The sequence below is a fragment of the Aotus nancymaae genome, unplaced genomic scaffold (genome assembly GCF_030222135.1).
Source record: "Aotus nancymaae isolate 86718 unplaced genomic scaffold, 86718_ANA_hifiasm-v0.15.2.pri h1tg000008l, whole genome shotgun sequence".
Lineage (NCBI taxonomy): Eukaryota > Metazoa > Chordata > Mammalia > Primates > Aotidae > Aotus > Aotus nancymaae.
The window spans coordinates 53,797,324-53,822,080 of NW_026988419.1; the positions used below are offsets into that span (position 1 = coordinate 53,797,324).

The following is a 24,757-nucleotide window of genomic DNA, read 5'->3' on the forward strand; positions in this document are numbered from 1 at the left end:
TGATTACCATCCTTTGTACCATAGAACCACCGTACTTTATCGAACCTCTGGAACATGTGGAAGCAGCCATTGGAGAACCTACAACTTTACAGTGTAAAGTGGATGGAACTCCAGAAATTAGAATTTCTTGGTATAAAGAACACACAAAGTTACGATCAGCTCCTGCATATAAAATGCAGTTCAAAAATAACGTTGCTTCCTTAGTAATCAACAAAGTGGATCACAGTGATGTGGGAGAGTATACATGCAAGGCAGAGAACAGCGTGGGGGCCATCGCTTCTTCAGCTGTGCTTGTTATCAAAGGTGATGATGATGTTAACAAGTCTTGCTGTGTGTGGACAGATTCGTTTTCTTAAAAACATCAAAACTTTCATGGATTAAAATATGTTGTGGATTCTTTCTCTCTTGTAAATAAGGACTATCTGTAACTTCTTTACAGAGCGCAAACTTCCACCTACCTTTGCAAGAAAACTGAAAGACGTTCATGAGACTCTAGGCTTCCCAGTTGCATTTGAATGCCGCATCAATGGCTCAGAACCACTTCAAGTGTCTTGGTACAAGGATGGAGTACTTTTAAAAGATGATGCTAATTTGCAGACATCTTTTGTTCACAATGTAGCAACTCTTCAGATTTTACAAACTGACCAGAGCCACGTAGGGCAGTATAATTGCTCTGCTTCTAATCCTCTTGGGACTGCTTCATCCAGTGCCAAGCTCTTTCTCTCAGGTGAGTAGCTCACCACTACCTTCTTCATGGTAAAGCAGCTTCACTGCTCCAGGCCACCAAAAGGCTGGTGCCATTTAGTTTCTGCTCTGTGTGTGAGAGCATGGAAATCAAAATCACCATGTCGGTCTTCATTCTTTTCAGAGCATGAAGTGCCTCCTTTCTTTGATCTAAAGCCCGTATCAGTAGATCTTGCTCTTGGAGAAAGTGGTACTTTTAAATGTCATGTAACTGGGACTGCACCAATCAAAATCACTTGGGCCAAAGATAACAGAGAGATTCGCCCTGGAGGCAACTATAAGATGACTCTGGTAGAAAATACTGCCACTCTGACAGTTCTCAAAGTAGGCAAAGGTGATGCCGGGCAATATACCTGCTATGCAAGCAACGTCGCTGGAAAAGACTCTTGTTCCGCTCAGCTGGGTGTACAAGGTACTTGTTAGAGTGAACGAGCAAGATCTCTTTTACATTTTCAGTATCTTAAAACACAGAAGGGTGGGTGTGCTTGAGAGAGAGCTATGTTTAGGAACAGGGTCTAGTGATTAGAATAGATCAAGTGGATCAAGGACCTTCCAAATGGGGACAAATATTTTTTAATTACTTTTGAAAAATAATTAAAAAAAAAAAAAACTAGGAAAACATGGACCGAAAGTCCATTTTCAAAGACTTGAATAGAGACTAGAGAGAGATTAACCAAAACTCTACAAAATTGCAAGAAAATCCTAGTTTGAAAGAAGTTATCATAGGACAAAAAAAGTGAATTTATTGCAAATGACTTGTCTTCCACAGTACTTGGTAAATGAATGGATTTTGTCACTCTAAGGCATAGCAAAGCATGCAACTATCAGGCCCTTCAAGAATTCAGATGAGAAGGATAAGCTCAATTTACTTTCCTCTACTAGCCCTATTTAAATAATAGTTGAGGTCAGGGGCTGGGGATTAAGTAGATCAGTGTCTGCTATTATGGAAGGCAATCATGTGTTTCTCCCATATCTTTATAGCTGCTACTGTCAGAAATTAAATAGTTCACTCAGTGGACTGCTGGTCTAGCCCATTAGAGTATTTCTAAGGATTTTTGTGGTGGTGGTTTATAAATATCTTAAAATTAAAATATGAGATTTAGCAGCCCATTTGCTCTATGACATATAGCTAATCATTTTTACTTCCCTATGCCTGAATTTTTGCTTCAGTTAATGAAGAAAGCATTGCTCTCACACGCTTCAAAGGAAAATTAGGAAGGTTGAAGAAATATCCATTTAACACCTATAAGAGAAAGTGGCATTTTAAAAATATTAAGATATCTGACCCATTTTTTCCATTCTGGCTCTTCATGCTATGTAACTGATAGCATTGCAGCCTTAGGAAGTAGTTCTCCACTGGTTCACATACAGGACAGTAATCAAACTCTCATTCCCCGTGGACCTCAGAGGGCTTCCACGGACCAATATGTGCTATTATCTCTGATCTTGGCACTAGAAAAGTAACTCCTTTGCTGGGGAGAGGATTGCACAATAGAGAGTAATGTCTTTTTCTCCTTCCTTTAGTAATAACACTTGATGTGGATGCTTACAAAAACAAGCGTATTTTATTTTAGAAATTTTCTGTTTAGGTTTCATTTAACTCTTCTTCCTTGAACTGCATAAATTTGTTTTCCAGAGCTAAAGTACTCTCTAGCAAAGATTATTTTTTTCACTTCATCTTGAATGATACACATCTTTTTCATCCCTTACCCTGTGCTTTTCTTCTTGGTTCCACAGAACCACCCAGGTTTATTAAGAAGCTAGAACCTTCAAGAATTGTAAAACAGAATGAATTCACAAGATATGAATGCAAAATCGGCGGGTCTCCAGAAATCAAAGTTTTATGGTACAAGGACGAGACTGAAATTCAAGAGAGCAGTAAATTTAGAATGTCATTCGTTGACTCGGTGGCAGTGCTGGAAATGCACGATCTCAGTGTTGAGGACAGCGGTGACTACACCTGTGAGGCCCACAACGCAGCAGGCAGTGCGAGCAGCAGCACGTCCTTAAAAGTTAAAGGTCAGAGCTCTGCCCACCTGTGTGTGTTTTTCACATTAGTCTCCTCTTTAGTGGTCCTCTTAACTCCCCGTTTGACTCTCCACCAATGTTTTAAAATTGGGAAAGGACACAATAAAGAATTGAAAGCAGTTTTCTTCATTCTATCTCTGATGGAGTGGAAGATCGATTCTTACTTTTAACTATATGCTTACAGAATACATCTGAAGTTTCCTTTTTTTCCCATTTTAGAACCACCCATTTTCCACAAAAAGCCTCATCCTGTCGAGACACTGAAAGGAGCTGATGTTCACCTTGAATGTGAGCTTCGGGGCACTCCTCCATTTCAAGTTTCTTGGTATAAAGACAAAAGAGAACTTCGGAGCGGCAAGAAGTACAAGATCATGTCTGAGAACTTCCTTACCAGTATCCACATCCTGAATGTCGACACTGCAGACACGGGGGAATATCAGTGTAAAGCCACAAACGACGTGGGGAGCGACACTTGCGTTGGCTCCATCACTCTCAAAGGTTAGATTGACTGCATTCTCTTCTGGTCACGACTTCCCTTCTAATTGTAATATGGTGTTGCCCTTCACTCCAGCCCAGTCTTATTACTAGCAGCCTGTTCCACTTTCTCTTTGTTTCCTTTCCAAGACCCTTTCTGTTTCATCTGCTTCCCTTTTCTAAATCCTACTAAATATCCTTTTAGATAATGTTGCCATTAGGTTTTGATTGGATTAAGAAAGCTAGAGTAGACGAGATATTCAACTTTCCTACTGAATACAAACTTTAATCTGTCCCTGCTCACATCCACCAAAAATGCCTCTTAAATGGAAATAACACATTATCACTAGTTTGATTCCTGGCATTCATGATTTGGGCAAAATGCTGTCAGTCTCAAAACACTGGTTTTCCTCTTTTTTTCATCAGCACCACCAAGATTTGTGAAGAAGCTCAGTGACGTTTCTACTGTCGTTGGTAAAGAAGTTCAACTGCAGACGACCATTGAAGGCGCTGAGCCCATTTCAGTGGTGTGGTTCAAAGATAAGGGGGAGATTGTTAGAGAAAGTGACAACATATGGATTTCTTATTCGGAAAACATTGCAACCTTACAGTTTTCAAGAGTGGAACCAGCCAATGCTGGAAAATACACTTGTCAGATCAAAAATGATGCTGGGATGCAAGAGTGCTTCGCCACGCTATCCGTTCTTGGTTAGTACAAATATGATATTATCATGCATACAAGGCACACACTCACCAGGATCCGTGTTTTCTTTAGTTTTTCAATTTGAGTTTAAAATATGGATATCTTTTATATTTCATTCCAGAGCCTGCAACAATTATAGAAAAGCCGGAATCCATACAAGTTACCATGGGAGACACCTGTACCTTGGAGTGTACAGTAGCTGGCACCCCTGAACTCAGTACTAAGTGGTTTAAGGATGGAAAAGAGCTAACAAGTGACAACAAATACAAAATAAGCTTCTTCAACAAAGTATCTGGCCTTAAGATCATCAATGTAGCACCGAGTGACAGTGGGGTATACAGTTTTGAGGTGCAGAACCCTGTTGGCAAAGACAGCTGCACAGCTTCAGTGCAGGTTTCAGGTTGGTTGATTTCTTGGGCTTTTCATTTATCATTAGAATAATGTAGTTCCTGATTTTCATGAATGTATGTGGGTAGCTCCATCTTATATAGCATAACATGTATCTAACATCTTCTGAATCAGCAAATTCAGAGGCAATACCATCTGTAGAATTAGAAGAAAACCATGTTCAAAAGTTATATCCCTTTCTTTTGGAAGAATTTCCAAAATGATGATAGGAATGAAACATAGTCCCTGGATAAGGTTAAAGCAGTCTTCACTTATGCTGAGATAATTCACCACATAATGCTCCATGGCAAAGAGAGAACAAAATCCCCATCAAGTCAACCATCACATTTTGCCCACTGATTCTCCAAGCTTCTGATAATGTGAAGCCATAGGGGATTTTCTGATACCCTCACAAAAGAGCCAAATGTATCTAGGGATATTCCATCAAAAAGATAGTTCTCTCTTCAAGTCATTTGATAATTGTCATATTTTGTTTTTGCTTAAATTTTTTTTTTTTTTTGGTATCACATTCAGACCGAATCGTTCCTCCTTCATTCGTAAGAAAATTGAAAGAGACAAATGGTCTATCTGGTTCCTCAGTTGTAATGGAGTGTAAAGTCTATGGGTCACCTCCAATCTCTGTCTCCTGGTTCCATGAAGGAAATGAGATCAGCAGTGGAAGGAAATACCAGACCACCCTGACAGATAATACTTGTGCTTTAACTGTGAACATGCTGGAAGAATCAGACAGTGGTGACTACACATGTGTAGCTACCAATATGGCTGGTTCTGATGAATGTAGTGCTCCTTTGACTGTGAGAGGTCAGTTTACAAAACAGTAAAATAGAATTGCATTTCATGGTTTATTAAGCATGTTTGTCATAACAAGTCACAAATCCCAAATCTTTTCTGGTATGTGCTTTTGTGTTTAGAGCCACCATCTTTTGTTCAGAAACCTGATCCCATGGATGTTTTAACTGGGACCAATGTAACTTTCACAAGTATCATAAAAGGAACACCTCCTTTCAGTGTTCGCTGGTTCAAGGGTAGCAGTGAACTAGTACCAGGGGACAGATGTAACGTGTCTTTGGAGGATTCAGTTGCTGAACTGGAGTTGTTTGATGTAGAAACATCACAAAGTGGAGAATATACTTGCATAGTTAGCAATGAAGCTGGCAAGGCTTCTTGTACAACACATCTCTACATAAAAGGTTTGTCAGACTGCTCTTCTACATTTATACGATTAGTAATTAGATGTGTCTATGTCTGTATGTATATGTGTTTGATTTTATATTTTCAATTTGTTCACTTTAGCCCCAGCCAAATTTGTGAAGAGGCTGAACGATTACAGCATAGAAAAAGGAAAACCACTGATCCTAGAGGGTACATTCACTGGAACTCCTCCCATTTTGGTTAACTGGAAGAAAAATGGCATAAATATAACTCCTTCTCAGAGATGTAACATAACTACGACTGAAAAATCGGCAATCCTGGAAATTCCAAGTAGTACGGTAGAGGATGCAGGACAATACAACTGCTACATTGAAAATGCTTCTGGAAAGGATTCCTGTTCAGCACAAATACTGATACTAGGTTTGTCATGATTGCACATTCTCATATTTGTATACAATCGATGATCTGGCACGTCTCCTTCATGACTGATTGTCTCTCTTGGCTGCAGAACCACCATATTTTGTCAAACACTTGGAGCCGGTTAAGGTGACTGTTGGAGACTCTGCCTCTCTACAATGCCAGCTTGCTGGAACCCCTGAAATTGGGGTATCCTGGTATAAAGGAGACACGAAATTGAGACCTACTACGACCTACAAAATGCATTTTAGGAATAATGTTGCTACACTGGTTTTCAACCAGGTTGATATCAACGATAGTGGAGAATATATCTGCAAAGCTGAAAACAGCGTGGGAGAAGTTTCTGCATCAACGTTCCTTACCGTTCAAGGTGACTGCTGTATTTTTAAAGTAAACGAATTTGTGTTTCTTTTGAACAAGATTTAAAATGTCTGGGGAGGGCCTTGTTTTTAGGAAAATCTTTCCAAAGGCTAAATATTCTGCTTACGTAATCCTATCTACAGTTAGTGGCTTATCTTTTTCTATGGGTTTTACTGAGAGAGCTAGTATGACTAAATCTTTAATTGGAAGGATTATGTAATCATTTGCCTCTATAATTAAATCTTTTTTAAAAATTGACCAATATTTTTTAAATTCCACCCCATAAGTATCTCATGCAAATTATTAGAAGGCAGTCTTTAAAGTTATAGTATTCTGCTTCTTGTCCAGAGACATGTGTTAAGCCAACCAATTGCTTTATTGGTTTTCAGATTGTTTTGCACCTACTGTGCATTAGGGTTGGTCTCAGAGTGAAACTTTTGCTCCAGAAATCTCTAAGATTTTCTTTATCTCCAAGTTAATTCAAAAGTCACAAATAATTCCTGATTTTTAATAGAAATCACATATATATGTGTGTAGATAGAGAGAGAGAGATAGAATTGTGAGAAGAGTATTTAGTAAATTAAAGTGTTTGTTACTTTTATTGTTTCTACAGAGCAAAAGCTTCCACCATCATTTTCTCGACAATTGAGAGATGTTCAAGAAACAATTGGCCTGCCAGTTGTTTTTGATTGTGCCATAAGTGGATCAGAACCTATCTCTGTGTCTTGGTATAAAGACGGCAAGCCATTGAAAGACAGCCCAAATGTACAAACATCATTTTTAGACAATACAGCCACACTCAATATTTTTAAAACTGACCGGAGCCTTGCAGGCCAGTATTCTTGCACAGCTACAAACCCTATAGGCTCTGCTTCTTCTAGTGCCAGGCTCATTCTCACAGGTTAGTGGATTCTTAAACTTTTATTTCTATAATTAAAGTCTTATAATCAAATATGAAATTAGGGAGAAATCTCAATTTTAGTAAACTGACATGGTCCAGATATTGAGCCTGAAACCTTGTCCTTCTGCTCCACTATTAGAGGGGAAGAACCCACCCTTCTTTGACATCCCCCTTGCCCCTGTGGATGCTGTGGTGGGAGAAAGTGCTGACTTTGAGTGCCACGTCACGGGCACACAACCGATAAAGGTCACCTGGGCCAAAGACAACAGAGAGATACGAAGTGGCGGAAACTACCAGATTAGTTATCTGGAAAACAGCGCCCACCTGACGGTCCTCAAAGTAGACAAAGGAGATTCTGGACAATATACCTGCTATGCTGTGAATGAAGTGGGAAAAGACTCTTGCACAGCTCAGCTGAATATAAAAGGTATCCTTTATTTTGCAAGTGGTCCAACAAAAGTGTCATCATTTTGTAGTGTATCCTGAGGAGGTAGTTTTTATGATGATGGATGCAATTTAGAACAACATTTTTAAACAAATGAAAAGAAAATGTCTAAGAGGAAATAAGTATCTAGAGAAAAAGTGATTTTTTAAAATCTGTATTTCTTTCATTTTTTGAGACAGGGTTTTACTCTGTCGCCCAGGCTGGCGTACAGTGGCATGATCTTGGCTCACTGCAACCTCTGCCTCCCGGGTGCAAGTGATTCTCGTGCCTCAGCCTCCTGAATAGCTGGGATTATAGGCATGCACCACCACACCCAACTAATTTTGTATTTTTTGGTAGAGATGGGGCTTCACCATGTTGGCCAGGCTGGTCTTGAGCTCCTGATCTCAAGTGATCCATCCACCTTGGCATCCCAAAATCATGGCATTACAGGCGTGAGCTACCACACCTAGCTTAAAATCTACAGTTCTAAAACTTTATATATTCCATATGATACTGAGACTACCCCTTCTTTTTACAAATTTGTGGTTCTAAATGGCCAAGAGTTATTCTTATCATCCACCTTGTAAGTCAAAGAACAGTTTAGAATAAGCTCGTGGAAGGAGACTGAAATGTTTACGAACATACACTGATACATAGTGTATTGTTAGCCTTGATTTTTAACTAAAAATAGGAGGGTTTTTTCTTGAAAAGCTTCATATTAGTAATCTGCTTCTGGATTCTACTTTATATATCCTTGCAATTTCTTACAGAGCGGCTCATCCCACCAAGTTTCACTAAAAAACTCTCAGAGACAGTAGAAGAAACAGAAGGGAATTCTTTCAAACTTGAGGGACGTGTGGCTGGTTCCCAACCTATAACTGTTGCCTGGTACAAAAACAATATAGAGATACAACCAACTTCTAACTGTGAAATAACATTCAAGAACAACACATTAGTGCTGCAAGTCAGGAAAGCAGGCATGGATGACGCTGGTTTGTACACGTGCAAAGTGTCCAATGATGCAGGCTCTGCTCTATGCACATCTTCAATTGTCATCAAAGGTGAGTTATCCTCACAGCCCAACCTGTTGTGTTTTTCCTCACTGCCTATTATACAGCCATGTGCATTTTTTATGATTTCTTCACCAAGTAAGTTATAACAAATATAAATACATATTATTTAGCTGTGTATTTATTACTCCGTATGTTTACTAAAAATATCTATTACCGTAATTTAATTATGTGGCTCCCCGAAGGAGGGGCCATTTAACAAATGGACTAATATCTTAGGTTTCTAAATCACATCCAAAAATTCCCTTAGGTAGTTAGAAGTTTCAGCGTACTCTGAAATGTGTGCATACGTGACACACATATATTTTTATGAAGCACATTCATTGTGAAATTTTTTTAGTGCTCATCACCAAATGTCACACTAACTTGCCTTATTATGAGTTACATCACTGTCTGAAATTTTCTCTTTTTGAAATACATTTTTAAAGGATTATTGTTTAATGTATATTGCCCAAAGCTTTTGACCTGCAAACAAATATTAATTCCAAACAAAAGGGTAACATTTGCCCCAAAAGAAAAATAACGAGTAGAAAGATTGCATATCATTATGGAAGATGTATTTAAATACACAGTTGTAGCTTGAGACAATGAAATAGACTACGTTGTTTAAGAACATGTTTATCTGCTTCTCTTCGCTGTAACGGCTTCAAGATAATTAAAACATACCTTCATCAAAATCACGTTAAAAACTAACCTCCTAGAGCAGCTTGGAATTGATTACCAAATCTGATGATCTGGTTGGCTATCTCAGAGTGCACAGATAGTTATTATTAATAGGTTAATGTTACTAATAAGTAATATTAATATCACTGAGATGTCTTAAAATTCCAATTTCATCACTCATTTAATGGAATTTAGATGCACTTAGTTTTAAAACATTTAATAAAACGAAAAATATATACTTAGCAGTGGCTTATATTCATGATTTACACTCATGATGGTTTTACTATGAGCAGATAAATGCTTTCTGTAGAATTCTGAGGTTATTTATAAAAATTTTCTAAAGGGTAGACATCAGAAGTTTTAACCTTTGCAATAGCAAAAAAAAAAAAATGACCTTTTTCTTTCTAGGTACAGGTCTCAGGACCATTGAATAAAATCATTACATAATGCTGAGTTGTACATGGCCTTCCTATCATGTTACTCATCAATGTCTTCATCACTGGTTTTCAGTTAAACACTGAGCTTCAACTCCTAATTCCCTTGGGCTAAAATTGGATTTTTAAATCCTACTGTGGCTGCATTTAATAGCTAAAGATGAACATCAGAGAAAATCACATATTAATATGTGGGTTCATATATTACACAAATGCTGGCTTTCTTTCCTAGAGGGTAGCAATCATTGCTGCTGTAGATAAGCAGAATTCCCAAATAAGCCCTTCATTTTCAGGGTTCAGCAAAAACACAGCTGTACACAGGTTTGAGAGAATTAATAGTGTGCTATACGACAGAGAAGTTTATAGTAACTGCCAACGTCTGCAGTGCTTAATCAGGACATGGATGCTGGGGCAATTTGTGGGCAGCGTGTCATGTGTTCTTTGCTTGTTTTTAAACCTTTATCTTTTTAAAAAATAGAACAAATTTAAACTATTATCTTTAGAGAGGCATAAACCAGGCACATAATTCTGTTCTACTACAGCAACCAGTGTTACACATTAGAGGCAAAACGGTTTTTATTTGTTTCTCTTATGGAATTTAATACTTTTGTCTTTGTGTTCCTCATGAAAATACCTTTTCAATTCCAGAACCTAAGAAGGCACCTGTATTTGATCAGCACCTTACTCCAGTAACAGTGAGTGAAGGAGAATTCGTGCAGCTCAGCTGCCATGTCCAGGGATCTGAGCCGATTAGGATCCAATGGTTGAAGGCTGGTAGGGAAATAAAGCCTTCAGACAGATGCAGCTTCAGCTTTGCTAGTGGGACAGCTGTACTGGAACTCAGAGATGTGACTAAAGCAGATTCGGGAGATTATGTGTGCAAAGCTTCAAATGTGGCTGGAAGTGACACTACCAAATCAAAAGTGACCATTAAAGGTATAGACACCTCGAAAGTATTATGTAGCTCAAGCCAGCAACCACTCATGTTTATTTGCTTATTACAATTTCAATAGAAATGGAATTAGATTTTTAGAAATATCAGTTGTTGCTCATCTGCAATTTGTAGACTTCTTATTATAACTGAAATATCAGATAATTTAACAGAAATAATTTCAATACAATTTATCTGAAATTACTACAAGTTTGCCACTTTATTTCTTGAACTTCTTTTCACTATATCCAATAAGATGTAATTAATGCAGTTCCAAAAATTATGCTATAATAATGTGATAGAAAGTAAGCTGATGTGATACACCTGGAAAAAATAAAATCAAGTCTAAAAATATTGACACTACTAATATGATTATAATTCAACTTTTGATAGCTATCATTAGTATAAATGTCTGAGAAACTGCTTTATCTTCTGTAACTCACCCTCACATAGAGAGAGAATTCTGCAGTACTTACTTATGACATGGCCAACCTCCTGAGGCTTATTTTACAAAGGGGAATATTTATTACAATTTTGAAGTGATTGTATTAACAAAACATGTAAATGTTTTTTCAGACAAACCTGCTGCGACCCCAGCAGCCAAGAGAGCTGCGGTAGATGGGAGACTCTTTTTTGTGTCAGAACCTCAGAGTATCAGAGTCATAGAAAGTAAGTGTACTTCATGAAAAGTACATGTTCATCTGTCTTGTACCTTTTACTCATGATTTAATTTTGGAAGAATTGATTTTAGAAAATTAAATTTGTATTCATTTGTTTTCATTATTCCTTAGAAACCACTGCAACTTTCATTGCAAAAGTTGGAGGTGACCCAATCCCAAATGTTAAATGGACAAAAGGGAAGTGGAGACAGCTGAACCAAGGAGGTCGCGTCTCCATCCACCAAAAAGGCGATGAGGCAAAACTGGAGATTAGAGACACCACAAAAACTGATTCTGGGTTATATCGATGTGTGGCATTTAACAAACATGGTGAAATTGAAAGTAATGTTAACTTACAGGTGGATGAAAGGAAGAAACAAGAGAAAATTGAAGGCGATCTTAGAGCCATGCTGAAAAAGTGAGTTCAACAAAAACCACAGATGGTACAGTCAGCCCTCGGTATAAAGGAGTTCCGCATCCACAGTCAACCAGCCCTAGTGGAAAATATTAAAGGACAAAAAATTTAAAAACACAAATAAACAATATAGCATAACAACCATTTACACAGCACTTACTTTGTATTAGATATTATAAGTAATCTAGAGATGACGAATATGGGACGATGTGCATAAGTTACATGCAAATACGATGGCATTTTATATCAGGGACTTGAGCATCTGGCCATGGCCTCCTGGAGCCAATCCTCCATGGATACAGAGGGATGACTGTAATGTCCCATTCACAAAAGCAATCTCTCAAGAGGCATGGGTCATCCATCTCAAGATTCAGATTGTTAAAGAACATGGGCATATAGACATTTTAACAGAAGCAGATGAGCAAATATACAACATTTGGGTGTTCTTGTTTCATTAGAATCAATTTCTGAATTTAAGAGAAAGTTTTAAGAATGAAGTGAATGTCTATTAAGATTTTTAAACAAAAAGAAATGGCCCATAAAGAAACTCTAGTATTGTCTGTGCCTAGGGAGGAAACTTTTGTTTCTATATATGATTTCTTATGTTATGAATGGTTCTCTAGCACAACTGTTTTAAACATTTTCCATAATTATCATATATTTCAATATGATTTATTTTTCAACATAATTATTGAAATAAATCACATTCAATTTCCACACCTCTTCCATGATACGTATACTATTCTATTATTAAAATTTTCCATTGCCATTATTATTTTTCCTGATATTATAATTCATTAACTAGGTTCTTTGGTTATAAAGTTTACAGAAATACTTCCATTATTCTTTCCTTTCTTAAAATTTTTGATCCAAACATCTGTATTTTATAACAATGGTCCTAATCCATCTGATCTTAATCCACTCCAACTCCAAGCCCACACTTTTAAATTGTTGCACAGCTAACATGGTAAATTGATATTTCTTGAATAAAGAACACAGGAAACCTTCATGAAATGCATACTCTTTGAATGATGATAGACAATTAAAAAATAGAAGACAGGTGATTTATGCTTATATTTTAAATTTTATTTAGGACTCCAGTCTTAAAGAAAGGAGCTGGGGAAGAAGAGGAGATTGATATCATGGAACTTCTCAAAAATGTTGATCCTAAAGAATATGAAAAATATGCCCGTATGTATGGAATCACTGACTTCCGAGGTCTTCTTCAAGCATTTGAACTGCTAAAGCAAAGCCAAGAAGAAGAGACACATAGATTGGTATGCTTCTTCATAGATAGCATCATCCTAAAAAAGATCACATTTGAAACATCTAACATATTCCCTTTGAGTTACCAGAATCCTACAGTTACCATTTAATATAACCTAATTGGCATCCAGAATGGAAGTTGAATATAGTCATGCATCCTCTAGATCAAATTTTGTTTTATATGTAATACCTATCATTTTTGTTCTTCTCAGGAAATTGAGGAAATAGAGAGGTCAGAGAAGGACGAAAAGGAATTTGAAGAACTTGTATCATTTATTCAGCAAAGACTGTCACAGACAGAGGTAAAAAGAATTATGCTGATAATAAAATGAACAAGTTATTATTGAGTATTGTTATAAGGGAAAGAGTAACAAATGGGTTTTAATTCTTTATTCTCCTAGCCTGTCACTCTGATCAAGGACATTGAAAATCAGACAGTTTTGAAAGATAATGATGCCATCTTTGAAATTGACATTAAAATTAATTATCCAGAAATCAAGCTTTCATGGTACAAAGGAACTGTAAAACTGGAACCCAGTGATAAATTTGAAATAAGCATCGATGGTGACCGACATACACTCAGAGTCAAAGATTGTCAACTTAAAGACCAGGGCAATTATCGATTGGTTTGTGGTCCACACATTGCTAGCGCTAAACTAACTGTAATTGGTAAGTCAGAAAAAGCTTATAAAATATTTGTGAGTTTTAAATTACTGTTGAGCACATCTGCATATGATATTGACCAACACATGTGGTGTATCATATGAACAGAGCCTGCATGGGAACGGCATCTTCAGGACGTGACTTTGAAAGAAGGCCAGACTTGCACCATGACATGCCAATTTTCTGTACCAAATGTAAAATCTGAATGGTTCAGAAATGGCAGAATCCTTAAACCGCAAGGTAGACATAAAACAGAAGTGGAACACAAAGTCCATAAATTGACCATTGCAGATGTTCGAGCAGAAGACCAGGGTCAGTACACCTGCAAATATGAAGACCTTGAAACTTCAGCAGAGCTCAGAATTGAAGGTGCGTGAAACACTATGGCATTCTTGTGGTACAGCATAGATCAATGGCGAACGTTGTGCAGGACCCCTGCAACCCTGCCTTTAGACACACGCTAAAGTGGTCATGTGTTCTTACTTCCCAGCACGTGTTCTCAGTATTCACTCACATCTCAAAGTTAATATAAAAGCACATGGGAAATATTCAAATAAGTGTCAATTATTTTGCATAGTTCTTACAGATTTTAATCTCGTCTAAGACATAATCTTTAATAGTTGTTTCTGTTTAAAGTCTAAACTTCATGATTCTCATATTTAAGATTGTGAAAGAAATCTAGAAAAGGACAGGATCTCATAGATATAAATCTGGAGGATCTTGGCTAGGAACTGATATTTTGTTTATAGGACCTAGTTTGACTTTCTCTTATGTGGATAAAATTAACATGTCATGTGCAATTAGCAGTTACTTTTCAAAAATATTTATTTCATTTTCAGATTATGTTTCAACCTTCTGAATCTCTGAAATTAAATGAAATCTCAGAATTTAGGAGTAACATTTATTTCCTAATTGATTATAAACATTTTCCAAAGACACCCTCAAACTGTATTGAGAAAAATTTTGGTTATAATAGTAGCATCTGCTTTCAGCTATTGATGCCCATTTGTAGTTGCTGAAACAAAAATATGTGACATTTCATTTACGTAAGCATGTCAACTTTTCTGACTTACCTTGCAATAAATATCAGTGACTGGTTGTATTTTCAATGGTTTTCAAATTAAAGGTCCAGATGCAAGTACTAATTTTTTTTTAAATAATTGATATTTTAATATAATTCTTTAGTAAATAAAGCTCACCAGAGGACTGTGATTCTAAGATTTTATGGTACTGTTACACATGTAAGAACCTCCCCTCCAGCCTCTTCTAGAAAACACTCCTGCCATTTTTTGTGTGTACCCAAATGTACTTAAAAAACAGATTTCTGAACTCTAAATTTTCTTTTTTTAATTGACAAGTGCAGATTTCCTATTGAGTTTGAAATTTTTTTACAGGAAAAGTTATACATATTAGATAAACAATTCTAGATCCTGAATAGCAAATATTATTTACTGAGGTAAAAAAGAATTTGAAAGAGGAATAAGTTGTAGAGTACAATTAAATTTGTGTACCCTAACACTTTTGAATTTTAACTTTAGGTCATAAGCTCTCTTTAATATTTCCTTTATATAAATATTTTAAGGATTCTCAATAATTTCTTTACACTTTTCTACATTCATCCAGCAGGAATACACTTAAGAATTGGGATATTTTTTTGTTAGTAATGCAAAGAACATTTCTTCTCATTTTGGATTTTCGAACTTTTCTTACTATTTTATAACTGGGTACAATGATGGAGATTTTAAGTATCTGAGATGAAAGCAAGTAAAAGAAATTCCTCTCTCTATAATCTAACTTTGAACTCTCTTTGAATTTAAACAGCTGAACCAATTCAGTTTACTAAGCGCATTCAGAACATTGTGGTGAGTGAGCATCAGTCTGCCACCTTCGAGTGTGAAGTGTCCTTTGATGATGCCATTGTAACTTGGTACAAAGGACCAACGGAACTGACAGAAAGCCAGAAATACAACTTCAGGAATGATGGCCGCTGTCATTATATGACCATCCACAATGTGACCCCAGATGATGAAGGTGATTTCATTGACAGTTTTCCAGTGAATGTAAAATTTAAGCCTCATTTGTTTTCTGTATTTCTACCCCTGTATGTACTCATACTCTAATTCTATCTAGAATACTTTTTTAGAAAAGACAAGTGTAAATAAACACATATGTATATTGAAGTAAAGAAGTGTTATTTACAACATACAGAAAACAAAAGCTGGATGATTTTTCTCCCTAGGAGTCTACTCGGTCATCGCTCGGCTGGAGCCAAGAGGTGAAGCAAGAAGCACAGCAGAGCTGTACCTAACAACGAAAGGTGAGGAAGCGCCATCTGAAAGCCACCCTGCCATCTTTGAAACACGTAACCTACCAATACCATTCTTAACACAAAACTATCATCTTTTTATTTTGCAGAAATCAAACTTGAGCTGAAGCCTCCTGGTAAGTTGTTTGGTAAAAATCAATTCCTGCTTACAATAAAATCGGCATAATTTTGTAAATCACAGAAGCCAAACTAAAATGTATAAGGTATCTTTCTTTTGTGAATAAAATATTTTTCAATAAAAGTGTTATTCAGTAAAATTACTTTCAGTCAAATAATAAAATGTTAGACTTTGTGAGTTTGGCAAATTAGAGATAATAAGGTCTCATCAGCTGATGCTAGAATCATGCCAAATAGAATGGCCACAAAATGAAACAAATTTTCACAGTGAATAAAACTTGTCTATGTGGTTACATACAGAAAAATACTAATATTATTTTATCTGTATATTAGATTCTGCTATTAGATATGCCTGACATATCTTAGAGTCTAATAAATCAAACACATCTTAGTTGTCTAATAAATAGCTTGTTCTCAGTCTTTCTATGCTAATCATTACACATCCCTTTCCAGATATTCCTGACTCCAGAGTTCCAATCCCAACCATGCCTATCAGAGCAGTACCACCAGAAGGTAAGACCCAGCATCTCAACATCTAAGCTTGGAGCAGTCATATTCTAGCACTAGGAATTTGTACAAAATTATATGCCTATGCCCAAACTGCAGCAGAGTCAGAACAAACCCATGTTGTATTCTTCAATGTGCAATTAAAAATTAAAGTAAAAATAAAAAGTAGTTTCAGTTATAAATAGATACTACTTTTATTTGTTCTGATTGATGAATTGGTACTATAATACCTTTGAAGTTCTGAAAGAAATGCATGAGGCTTTTCATTATACTTCACACAAAATAAGAAACTAAAACATGTTACTAACGGCATTTTTTTCTTCAGAAATCCCGCCTGTAGTTGCTCCTCCTATCCCTCTTTTGCTACCAACACCCGAAGAAAAGAAACCCCCAGCAAAACGTATTGAAGGTATTATACCTCGTCTACCTAGATGTCGAAATAAGTTCACTGTGGGATACCGAAAATGTTGCTTAATACGACACATTGGTCCTCTAGTGGTCAAGAAGTGGAATTGCCTCTCAGACTGTGAATTATATCCTCTAAGTATTAGCTAACTAAATGCGTAAGACATGTGCTTAAAACTCTGAAAATCATCAAACAAAATACCATGCTTGGCATTAAAATATTTTATTTTAATGGAATTGCTGACACATTAGTAGAGAATTTATGTTTCATATTTTCCTAACTACTGTGTATAATGAAAAGAATAATGGAACCAATTTCTAGTGCAGCTTATGAAAGTAAACCATAGTACTTTATAGTCAAATTGCAAATTATAGCTTGAGGTTTTTTCCCAATTATAGTATTAACTATTCTTTAAATTTTTCTATTTTGTTACAAAAAATATGATTTAGAATACTTATGAAATATTCGACTTCTTTTGTACCTAAGGCATGAGTTTACCAATAAAGAGATCTTAAGCATTCCAAGGAACTGCTCCTCTCAAATACTCAGTAGAGAAATTGTATTATTTGTGTCCCAAAGCTTCTCAACTAAATTAGACAGCAGATTTCCTGGGACTTTCTGGAGTTATAGGGAGTTCAGGAATGCTGTCAGAATTCTCCCAGCATGGTCAGAAAAAAATTCTATATGTCAAAATCATATTTTTCTATAGCTAAGTCACTATTACTGTAGTAGATTCGAGAGTTTGACATGGTAGGCCCCTAATACCTACTGTAATTGGCATTAAACGCTTGACCTATTTTTCAGCCAACCTCAGAGGAAATTCAGTTAGAAACTTCCAATTTGTGACTAATGCGACCTCAATAACAAAGAGAAGCATTTTTAAGATTCATATGAACATAAACATTTTATCTAGCTGTGAGAGCAGGGAAGAACAAGAATCAACAATCATAAATTGGATTTCCATTTCTATTTCTGTTGTCGAAAATAATGACTTATCTTAAGGAATGATTTGTTCTTTGACTGGTAGTGTCAACATGGCTAAATCTGAGTACTCACTGTGAAATTTGAGAAGTTAAATGTTTTAAAAATTAAAAGAGATTGTTCTTTATTCATGAATATGAGAGGCCATAATCAAGTATGATTAGGAACCTTGTTAAGGTGTAACAGCAGCAACAACAAAGGACTTTAAACCCACTTGTTACTCTTCCTCCTAACACATCTGTGTTCAGCCCTAAGTGAAACAAGGATGAAAATGGGTACTTTTCTGTTTATGATATCACTTAGATTCACAATCCATGTTTTGAAAACATTAACTGTCAGCAGACATAAAATCAGTGAAGATGTAAGATCACAGTACATTTTCTATATCCCTCCAAACCCATTTTTTTTTTTTTTTTGCATGTAGTCCAAGATCTTTCCAAAACAAGTATCTTGTGGTAATGTGCAGAATCTCACTACTATCAGCATATGGAAAAATAAAATATTTCAATTAAATTCCTAGTTTCCTGAAAGCATTTTAGTTACTTACACCAGAAATCTTCTTTTTTAGTTACCAAAAAGGCTGTGAAGAAAGATGCCAAAAAAGTTGTTGCAAAGCCCAAAGAGGTGACACCACGTGAAGGTATTGTAATTAATTAATCAAAAAGCAGACTTAAGACTCTTTTCTTAGCTAAAACGTTTAAATTCTAAATAGTGGAGGGTGAAAGAAGGGTAAGAGTTTGCAGTCACAAAACGGTACCTCACCCTTGGCTCACTTTCACTCTCTTCTTTGACTCAGTCCTCACTCTCTCAACTTCCTTTTTTCTCCCTTTTCTCTTTCCTGTCCTCCTGAGCCCCTGGGAACCAATGACAACACCAGTGTATTCTGGTTCTTTCTGGATGATAATTTAAAGAAGGTCTTTCCCAGAAGTCCAACAGCTAGTCTTTTTGTTTTGTTTTGTTTTATTGTAAATTGACAATTTACAATTGTATGTATATTTCTGGGGTACAAAATGATGTTATGATCTGTGAATTTAGTATGGAATAATTAAATTAAACTAATTAACATATCCATCGCCTCAAATACTTAACATTTTTGTGATGAGAATATTTGAAATTTACTCTCAGTGATTTTGAAATGTACCATACACTATTATTAACTATATTCACCACTCTGTGCAACAGATCTCAAGAAAAGCCTTATTCCTCCTGTCTAGCTAAGATTTTGTACCCTTTGATCAACATCTCTCCATTCCCTTAAATCCCCAGTCTCTGTAACCGTCATTCTACTCTTTATGAGTTCAACTTTTTTAGCTTCCACATTTAAATGAGAACTTACAGTCATTGTCTTTCTGTGCCTGGCTTATTTCACTTAGCATAATCTCCAATTCTATTCATGTTGTCACAAATGACAGAATTCCCTTCTTTTATAAGGCTGAATAGTATTCCGTTGTGTACGTATATACCACCTTTTCCTTATCTATTCATCCATTGATGGACACTTAGGGTGTTTCCATAACTTGGCCTTTGTGCATAATGCTGAAATGAACATGGAAGTGCCCAACAGCTGGTCTTGATAGAGTCACATCAATAGAAGATCTAGGGTTGGTGCTAATTTTAAGAGGTTGCCACATCCCAACTCAGTATCCTTCCTGATTTACTTGATCTAAATATCAATATTTGCAGAAAAACACTTTATGAAGGAGGATCAATTCAAATCACTTTAACTTTCAATATATCCTGGAAGATTTTTAGGAAGACACTTGGATAGCTAAATTAAAACAAATAGTTTTAACACATTCAACTAAGATTAGAGAACAACAACCTCCATAAAGAAGGAAAATATGGAAGCACAAGGCATCATTCATCATTCAGACTTTTCTGAGTGGTCATTTGTGAAACATCATGGAATAAGAGGACGCTCAAAAAGCATGGATATTTCATGAACTATATAGTTAATAATTGAAAAAGTCTAATGCATTATTTTTAACATTGGACATATTGAATAGTTTCTTCATGCTTAATGTTAAGTTATTATAAATCAATCTAAACTAGAACCAATTTAAATTGTCTTAAATCAATCTAACTAGAATAAAACTTTGGCCTTTTTCATGTTTGATTTTTGTTAATATAGCATTGCATAGTATTTCTAATGAGCTAGATCTGGAAATAATAAAAACATTATTATGATTCCTGGAATGGGTGGTGTATTATTAGTAGTCATAGCTCCTACAAACAACTAACAATGATGTACAGGATTAGTAAACATTAATAATAATGTAATCTAAAAATGAACTCACATTTTTATGTTTTTAAACTCCCAGAGGTTGTCAAGAAGCCTCCACCTCCTACCACCTTAATTCCAGCAAAAGGTAACTAAAATTATTAAATATTTTTATTCTGTTTATTTCTGAGATTTGCACTTCTGCTGACTATTCTTATTTTAAGTATTAGGCTTCCAATTAATTATAAAGTTGTGGAGTCTCCTCTGCTGTGTTAAATTTAGCATTAGAAATGATGGCTATTTCATATCACCCCTTTCCCAGGAAAGGAAACCCAGGCAGATGTTTATGCTGCCTCTGTGCAATGGTCTCAGAGAAAGAAGCAGTGAGAGCCAGAAAGAAGGGACCATTTCTTCTTTTTTTTAATTGTAGTTAACACAAATGTTAAGAGTCATATAAGTAATGAGAGCCCTTAAGAACTTTTAAAGTCTGTTATCTAAAAGTACCTAATTGATTTGATTACATAATTTTAAATGTTTTTATTAAACTGACTAAGGGATATCATGCAATAGTCAAAAATGTAGGTTTAAAATTAGAACTGTGTTTGAAATAATAATCAGAACTCTTTTAAAAGCTTATCTGCATAAGCATTAAATATAAATTCCATAAACATCGAATATTAAAATATTCCATTGGAAGAAACTAGGGGTTCTGCAAACTAGAGCTCTTATAGAATAATGGAAGATGTGTCCACTTCATAATATTTATTGAATCCATTTTTTTTCACACTGGAAACATCCTCAAATCAAGAGTAGAATGTGTCTTGATACTCTATTGTGTTCCATAGTCAATAAAAATGTAAATGGAACCAATAAAAATATTATCAATAAAATACTGAGATCTGAAATACTGATATTGTTTAACTAGGTAGATTTTTGTTTATTGAGGTGGTTGCATGGGTAGAATTAATATGCTTATATTATCTTTATCTATTTTAGCTCCTGAAATCATTGATGTATCCTCTAAAGCTGAAGAAGTAAAAATAATGACTATAACCAGACAGAAAGAGGTTCAGAAAGAAAAAGAAGCCATGTATGAGAAAAAGCAAGTCATCCACAAGGAGAAGAAAGTCTTCATTGAATCTTTCGAAGAACCTTATGACGAACTGGAGATGGAACCATACACGGAGCCATTTGAGCAACCTTATTATGAAGAACCAGATGAAGACTATGAAGAGATCAAGGTAGAAGCTAAAAGGGAGGTTCACGAGGAATGGGAAGAAGATTTTGAAGAAGGGCAAGAATACTATGAAAGGGAAGAAGGTTACGACGAAGGGGAGGAAGAGTGGGAGGAGACTTACCAAGAAAGGGAAGTGATTCAAGTTCAAAAGGAGGTCTATGAAGGTATGTATAAACTGAGTGACTCGTTTCCTGCTTTTGCTCATTTTTGCTCAGTTCGTTAAATTTTCAATGCCATGAGCCTGATTTGCAGTTTATGTGAAATGGGTAAAATGATCTTAGATTTTTTTAAGGTTAGACATCTTTTAAAAGTTATTTTCTTCAGAGTTACTTTCATGCTTTGACATTACAAACTAAATCATTTAGTCCTATTACTGAGACTAAATTGCAAGTGCTAATTTCTAAAGCAGAAGTTCAAGTTTTACTTTTACTACTTCGTTAGTAGTAAAAGTAAAACATAGCTTGATCCTGCTTCAAAACGTAGCCCTAAGAATTGTGTTGGTAATAATGATCCCAAATACAGCATTTCACGCAATTGTACATTATCCTTCCCTTATCTGATTTGCAATTAACACAACCTAAGAGAACTTACCTATTTAAGCATCTCTTCTTATTCCTGTGTTTTTATTAAAGAATCACATGAGAGAAAAGTTCCAGCCAAAGTACCTGTAAAGAAAGCACCACCACCTCCTAAAGGTAAGTAAATGGAAATATTTAAATTGACTAGAGCATCAACATCATTATCATGGCTTGTTTGGTAGCAACGTAAATATCAGCAGTTCAATCCAATAGGCACAACTTCTTCTCTAAGCTTTATTGTGTCAATGATTTTTTTCTTAAAATTTCTATCTAATTCATTTAATTAAAAATTGTAATAGTAAATTTAAAATAAATTTAAAATAATCAAAATATGTTAAGTACAGAAACTTGTACCTAAAGTTCAAAGTTGTGCATAAATATCAAAGCACCAAACTTATCTCTCTCTTTAAAAAATTATAGTTATATCTGTATATATACATATAGGTGTGTGTAAACATATATATACAGAGAAAGAGAGACAGAGAGAGAATTTTAATGGGAATTCTAAAAGTACTGCAATTTCTTTAAAATGCTTGCAGTTATAAAGAAGCCAGTAATTGAAAAAATTGAAAAGACTTCTCGAAGAATGGAGGAAGAGACAGTTCAAGTCACCAAAGGTATTATCATTTAAAACGTTTCCAGTACCCATGTACACAAGTAATATGTTTACTGGTCTATACTCACATGTTAGTTATTTATATAATCAGATACTTTCAAATTTTGTGCAAAGCAATATTCTTCAAAATACAAATATATTTGTACATATTTTTAAAGTACCTGAAGTTTCAAAGAAGATTGTTCCACAAAAACCTTCCCGGGTTCCAGTACAGGAAGAAGTTATTGAAGTGAAAGGTATACATCTTTATCTTTCAGCTACAAGTTTAAAACTTTTATTTATGTATATGGACATGTATACATATATTGCTAAGTAACTCACAAATCTGAAACTACCAAAAAAGCACATTTTTACATAATACGAATTTTACGTTGAGTTGCACATGTTTAATTTTAATAATAACATTATCTACTTTGTTTCTAGTTCTGCTTAAAAATTACATCTTTTTATTTCAAGGAAGGTTTTATGTTTAATTAATAGTTTGCTAACTTTACTATGCAATGCATTCCATTGCATATAATATTCCCTATCCTCTTGTTTATAGAAATACACCCTAACAGATTTGGAAAAGCACAACATTGTGTGTGAAGAAGTTGTGTCTATTTGATTCTCATTTAAGAATGTCTGATAAAGGCTGCATGTGTTGTTTGTCCCTATAGATCCAAACGTGATTTGTTTTCTTGTCAATACTGAATTTGTTCTCATGCTATAATATTAACCCACTCATTCTGTGTCTAAATACTTAAACAGAGTGTAAAATCCATGTGTTTGATCTGGTATCTTGTACTAAAAAAAAAAAAAAATACTAATGTGAACTACTCTTTTTAAAGTACCGGCTGTGCATACAAAGAAGATGGTTATTTCAGAAGAAAAGATGGTCTTTGCTTCTCACACAGAGGAGGAGGTGTCAGTCACAGGTATAAGGCAAACTAGAATCGGGGGGCTCAAATGAAAAGGTTTTAGGTAGATTTTTATCCTTCTTCTTGTCTAATTTGTGATCACGTAGACATTTCTGTCTCTTTGTAAATTCTCTGTCATCTTTTTCATTTCATGTTTGTCTCTGTTTTAATTTTTATTTTAATATTCTTTGTAAAGTTCAATTACCACCCACAACATGGCATATTAGTAATTAAAATGTACATTTTTAAGTCCCCGAGGTACAAAAGGAAGTTGTTACTGAAGAGAAAATTCATGTTGCCGTTTCCAAAAGGGTTGAGCCACCACCTAAAGGTATTAGTAATTTATTCTAAGTTTAAACTATTTTAATAAAAGCACAAATTCTATAGTAAACATCTGTTAGCATTAAGTAAGAGATTTAGTCACCGTCTGTAGACCTATAGGCACTATGTACAAAGGATGTGATGGGGGATGGGAAGAACCATGAGGAAGGGTAGCGAGCCATGAAGTGAAAATTAATGGAGGCTCCCTTCCCTGCTTCAGGGAGTTTGCAATCTTGTAACCTGTTATTTGGAAACACAGTGTCCTGGAGCCAGGTCACACCAGCTCGCCAGAGCCCATGGTTACATTTTCAGGAATTTTGCCAGCCAGTTGTTTAACACCACCATTATTAAAAATTAGATTACTTAAACTTACAGTTCAATATATTATATTTTCAAATGTTAATAAATACTCAAAACTCATTACCTCCTATTTTACTGCATTTTATTCTTTTCTGTGTTTCTGAGATTGTCTCCTTCTTTGTGTCTGTGTGGTGGAAATACCATATAATGTTCTACTGCACATCTCTTTCCAACTCCAGGACAACGATATGACCTTGATAGCCAGGGTGGGAGGGAATGTTTACACCACCTTGGAAATCAGGTTTCCAAGCACTATAGATCAAGGCTCCGCCCCCTCCATCCCAGCCAAGTTGTTAAACATTTAAGGCACAAAAAATCTAACCCAATTGTGTTTACGCAACTGCTTTGTAAAAGTAAAGGTTAAAAGAAAACCTAACTTCATAGTTATGAATGTTTGTAAAAAGCAGGTGTCTGAGGAACAGACACAGGCACCTCCGAGGAAGGGTTGCTCCCACCTGTTCCTGAGAAAGTGG

The 24,757-nt window shown here is 35.5% G+C and overlaps 1 protein-coding gene across 1 annotated transcript in view; it reads left to right on the plus strand.

Moving 5' to 3' along the window:
- The window catches only part of TTN (titin), a 270,706-nt gene that overhangs the window by 89,875 nt on the left and 156,074 nt on the right, over positions 1–24,757 (plus strand). The window contains exons 84-117 of the mRNA XM_064373293.1: positions 25–303; positions 440–727; positions 869–1,156; positions 2,482–2,763; positions 2,992–3,270; positions 3,673–3,954; positions 4,071–4,349; positions 4,871–5,158; positions 5,269–5,547; positions 5,651–5,929; positions 6,018–6,296; positions 6,900–7,187; positions 7,327–7,614; positions 8,385–8,675; positions 10,430–10,717; positions 11,289–11,381; positions 11,504–11,789; positions 12,880–13,063; positions 13,265–13,354; positions 13,454–13,721; positions 13,824–14,084; positions 15,537–15,746; positions 15,955–16,032; positions 16,131–16,157; positions 16,612–16,671; positions 16,991–17,074; positions 18,621–18,692; positions 20,374–20,421; positions 21,270–21,674; positions 22,143–22,205; positions 22,628–22,705; positions 22,863–22,940; positions 23,535–23,621; positions 23,854–23,934. Coding sequence (XP_064229363.1) covers positions 25–303; positions 440–727; positions 869–1,156; positions 2,482–2,763; positions 2,992–3,270; positions 3,673–3,954; positions 4,071–4,349; positions 4,871–5,158; positions 5,269–5,547; positions 5,651–5,929; positions 6,018–6,296; positions 6,900–7,187; positions 7,327–7,614; positions 8,385–8,675; positions 10,430–10,717; positions 11,289–11,381; positions 11,504–11,789; positions 12,880–13,063; positions 13,265–13,354; positions 13,454–13,721; positions 13,824–14,084; positions 15,537–15,746; positions 15,955–16,032; positions 16,131–16,157; positions 16,612–16,671; positions 16,991–17,074; positions 18,621–18,692; positions 20,374–20,421; positions 21,270–21,674; positions 22,143–22,205; positions 22,628–22,705; positions 22,863–22,940; positions 23,535–23,621; positions 23,854–23,934 — 6,810 coding nt within the window. The remainder of the gene's footprint in view (positions 1–24; positions 304–439; positions 728–868; positions 1,157–2,481; positions 2,764–2,991; positions 3,271–3,672; positions 3,955–4,070; positions 4,350–4,870; positions 5,159–5,268; positions 5,548–5,650; positions 5,930–6,017; positions 6,297–6,899; positions 7,188–7,326; positions 7,615–8,384; positions 8,676–10,429; positions 10,718–11,288; positions 11,382–11,503; positions 11,790–12,879; positions 13,064–13,264; positions 13,355–13,453; positions 13,722–13,823; positions 14,085–15,536; positions 15,747–15,954; positions 16,033–16,130; positions 16,158–16,611; positions 16,672–16,990; positions 17,075–18,620; positions 18,693–20,373; positions 20,422–21,269; positions 21,675–22,142; positions 22,206–22,627; positions 22,706–22,862; positions 22,941–23,534; positions 23,622–23,853; positions 23,935–24,757) is intronic.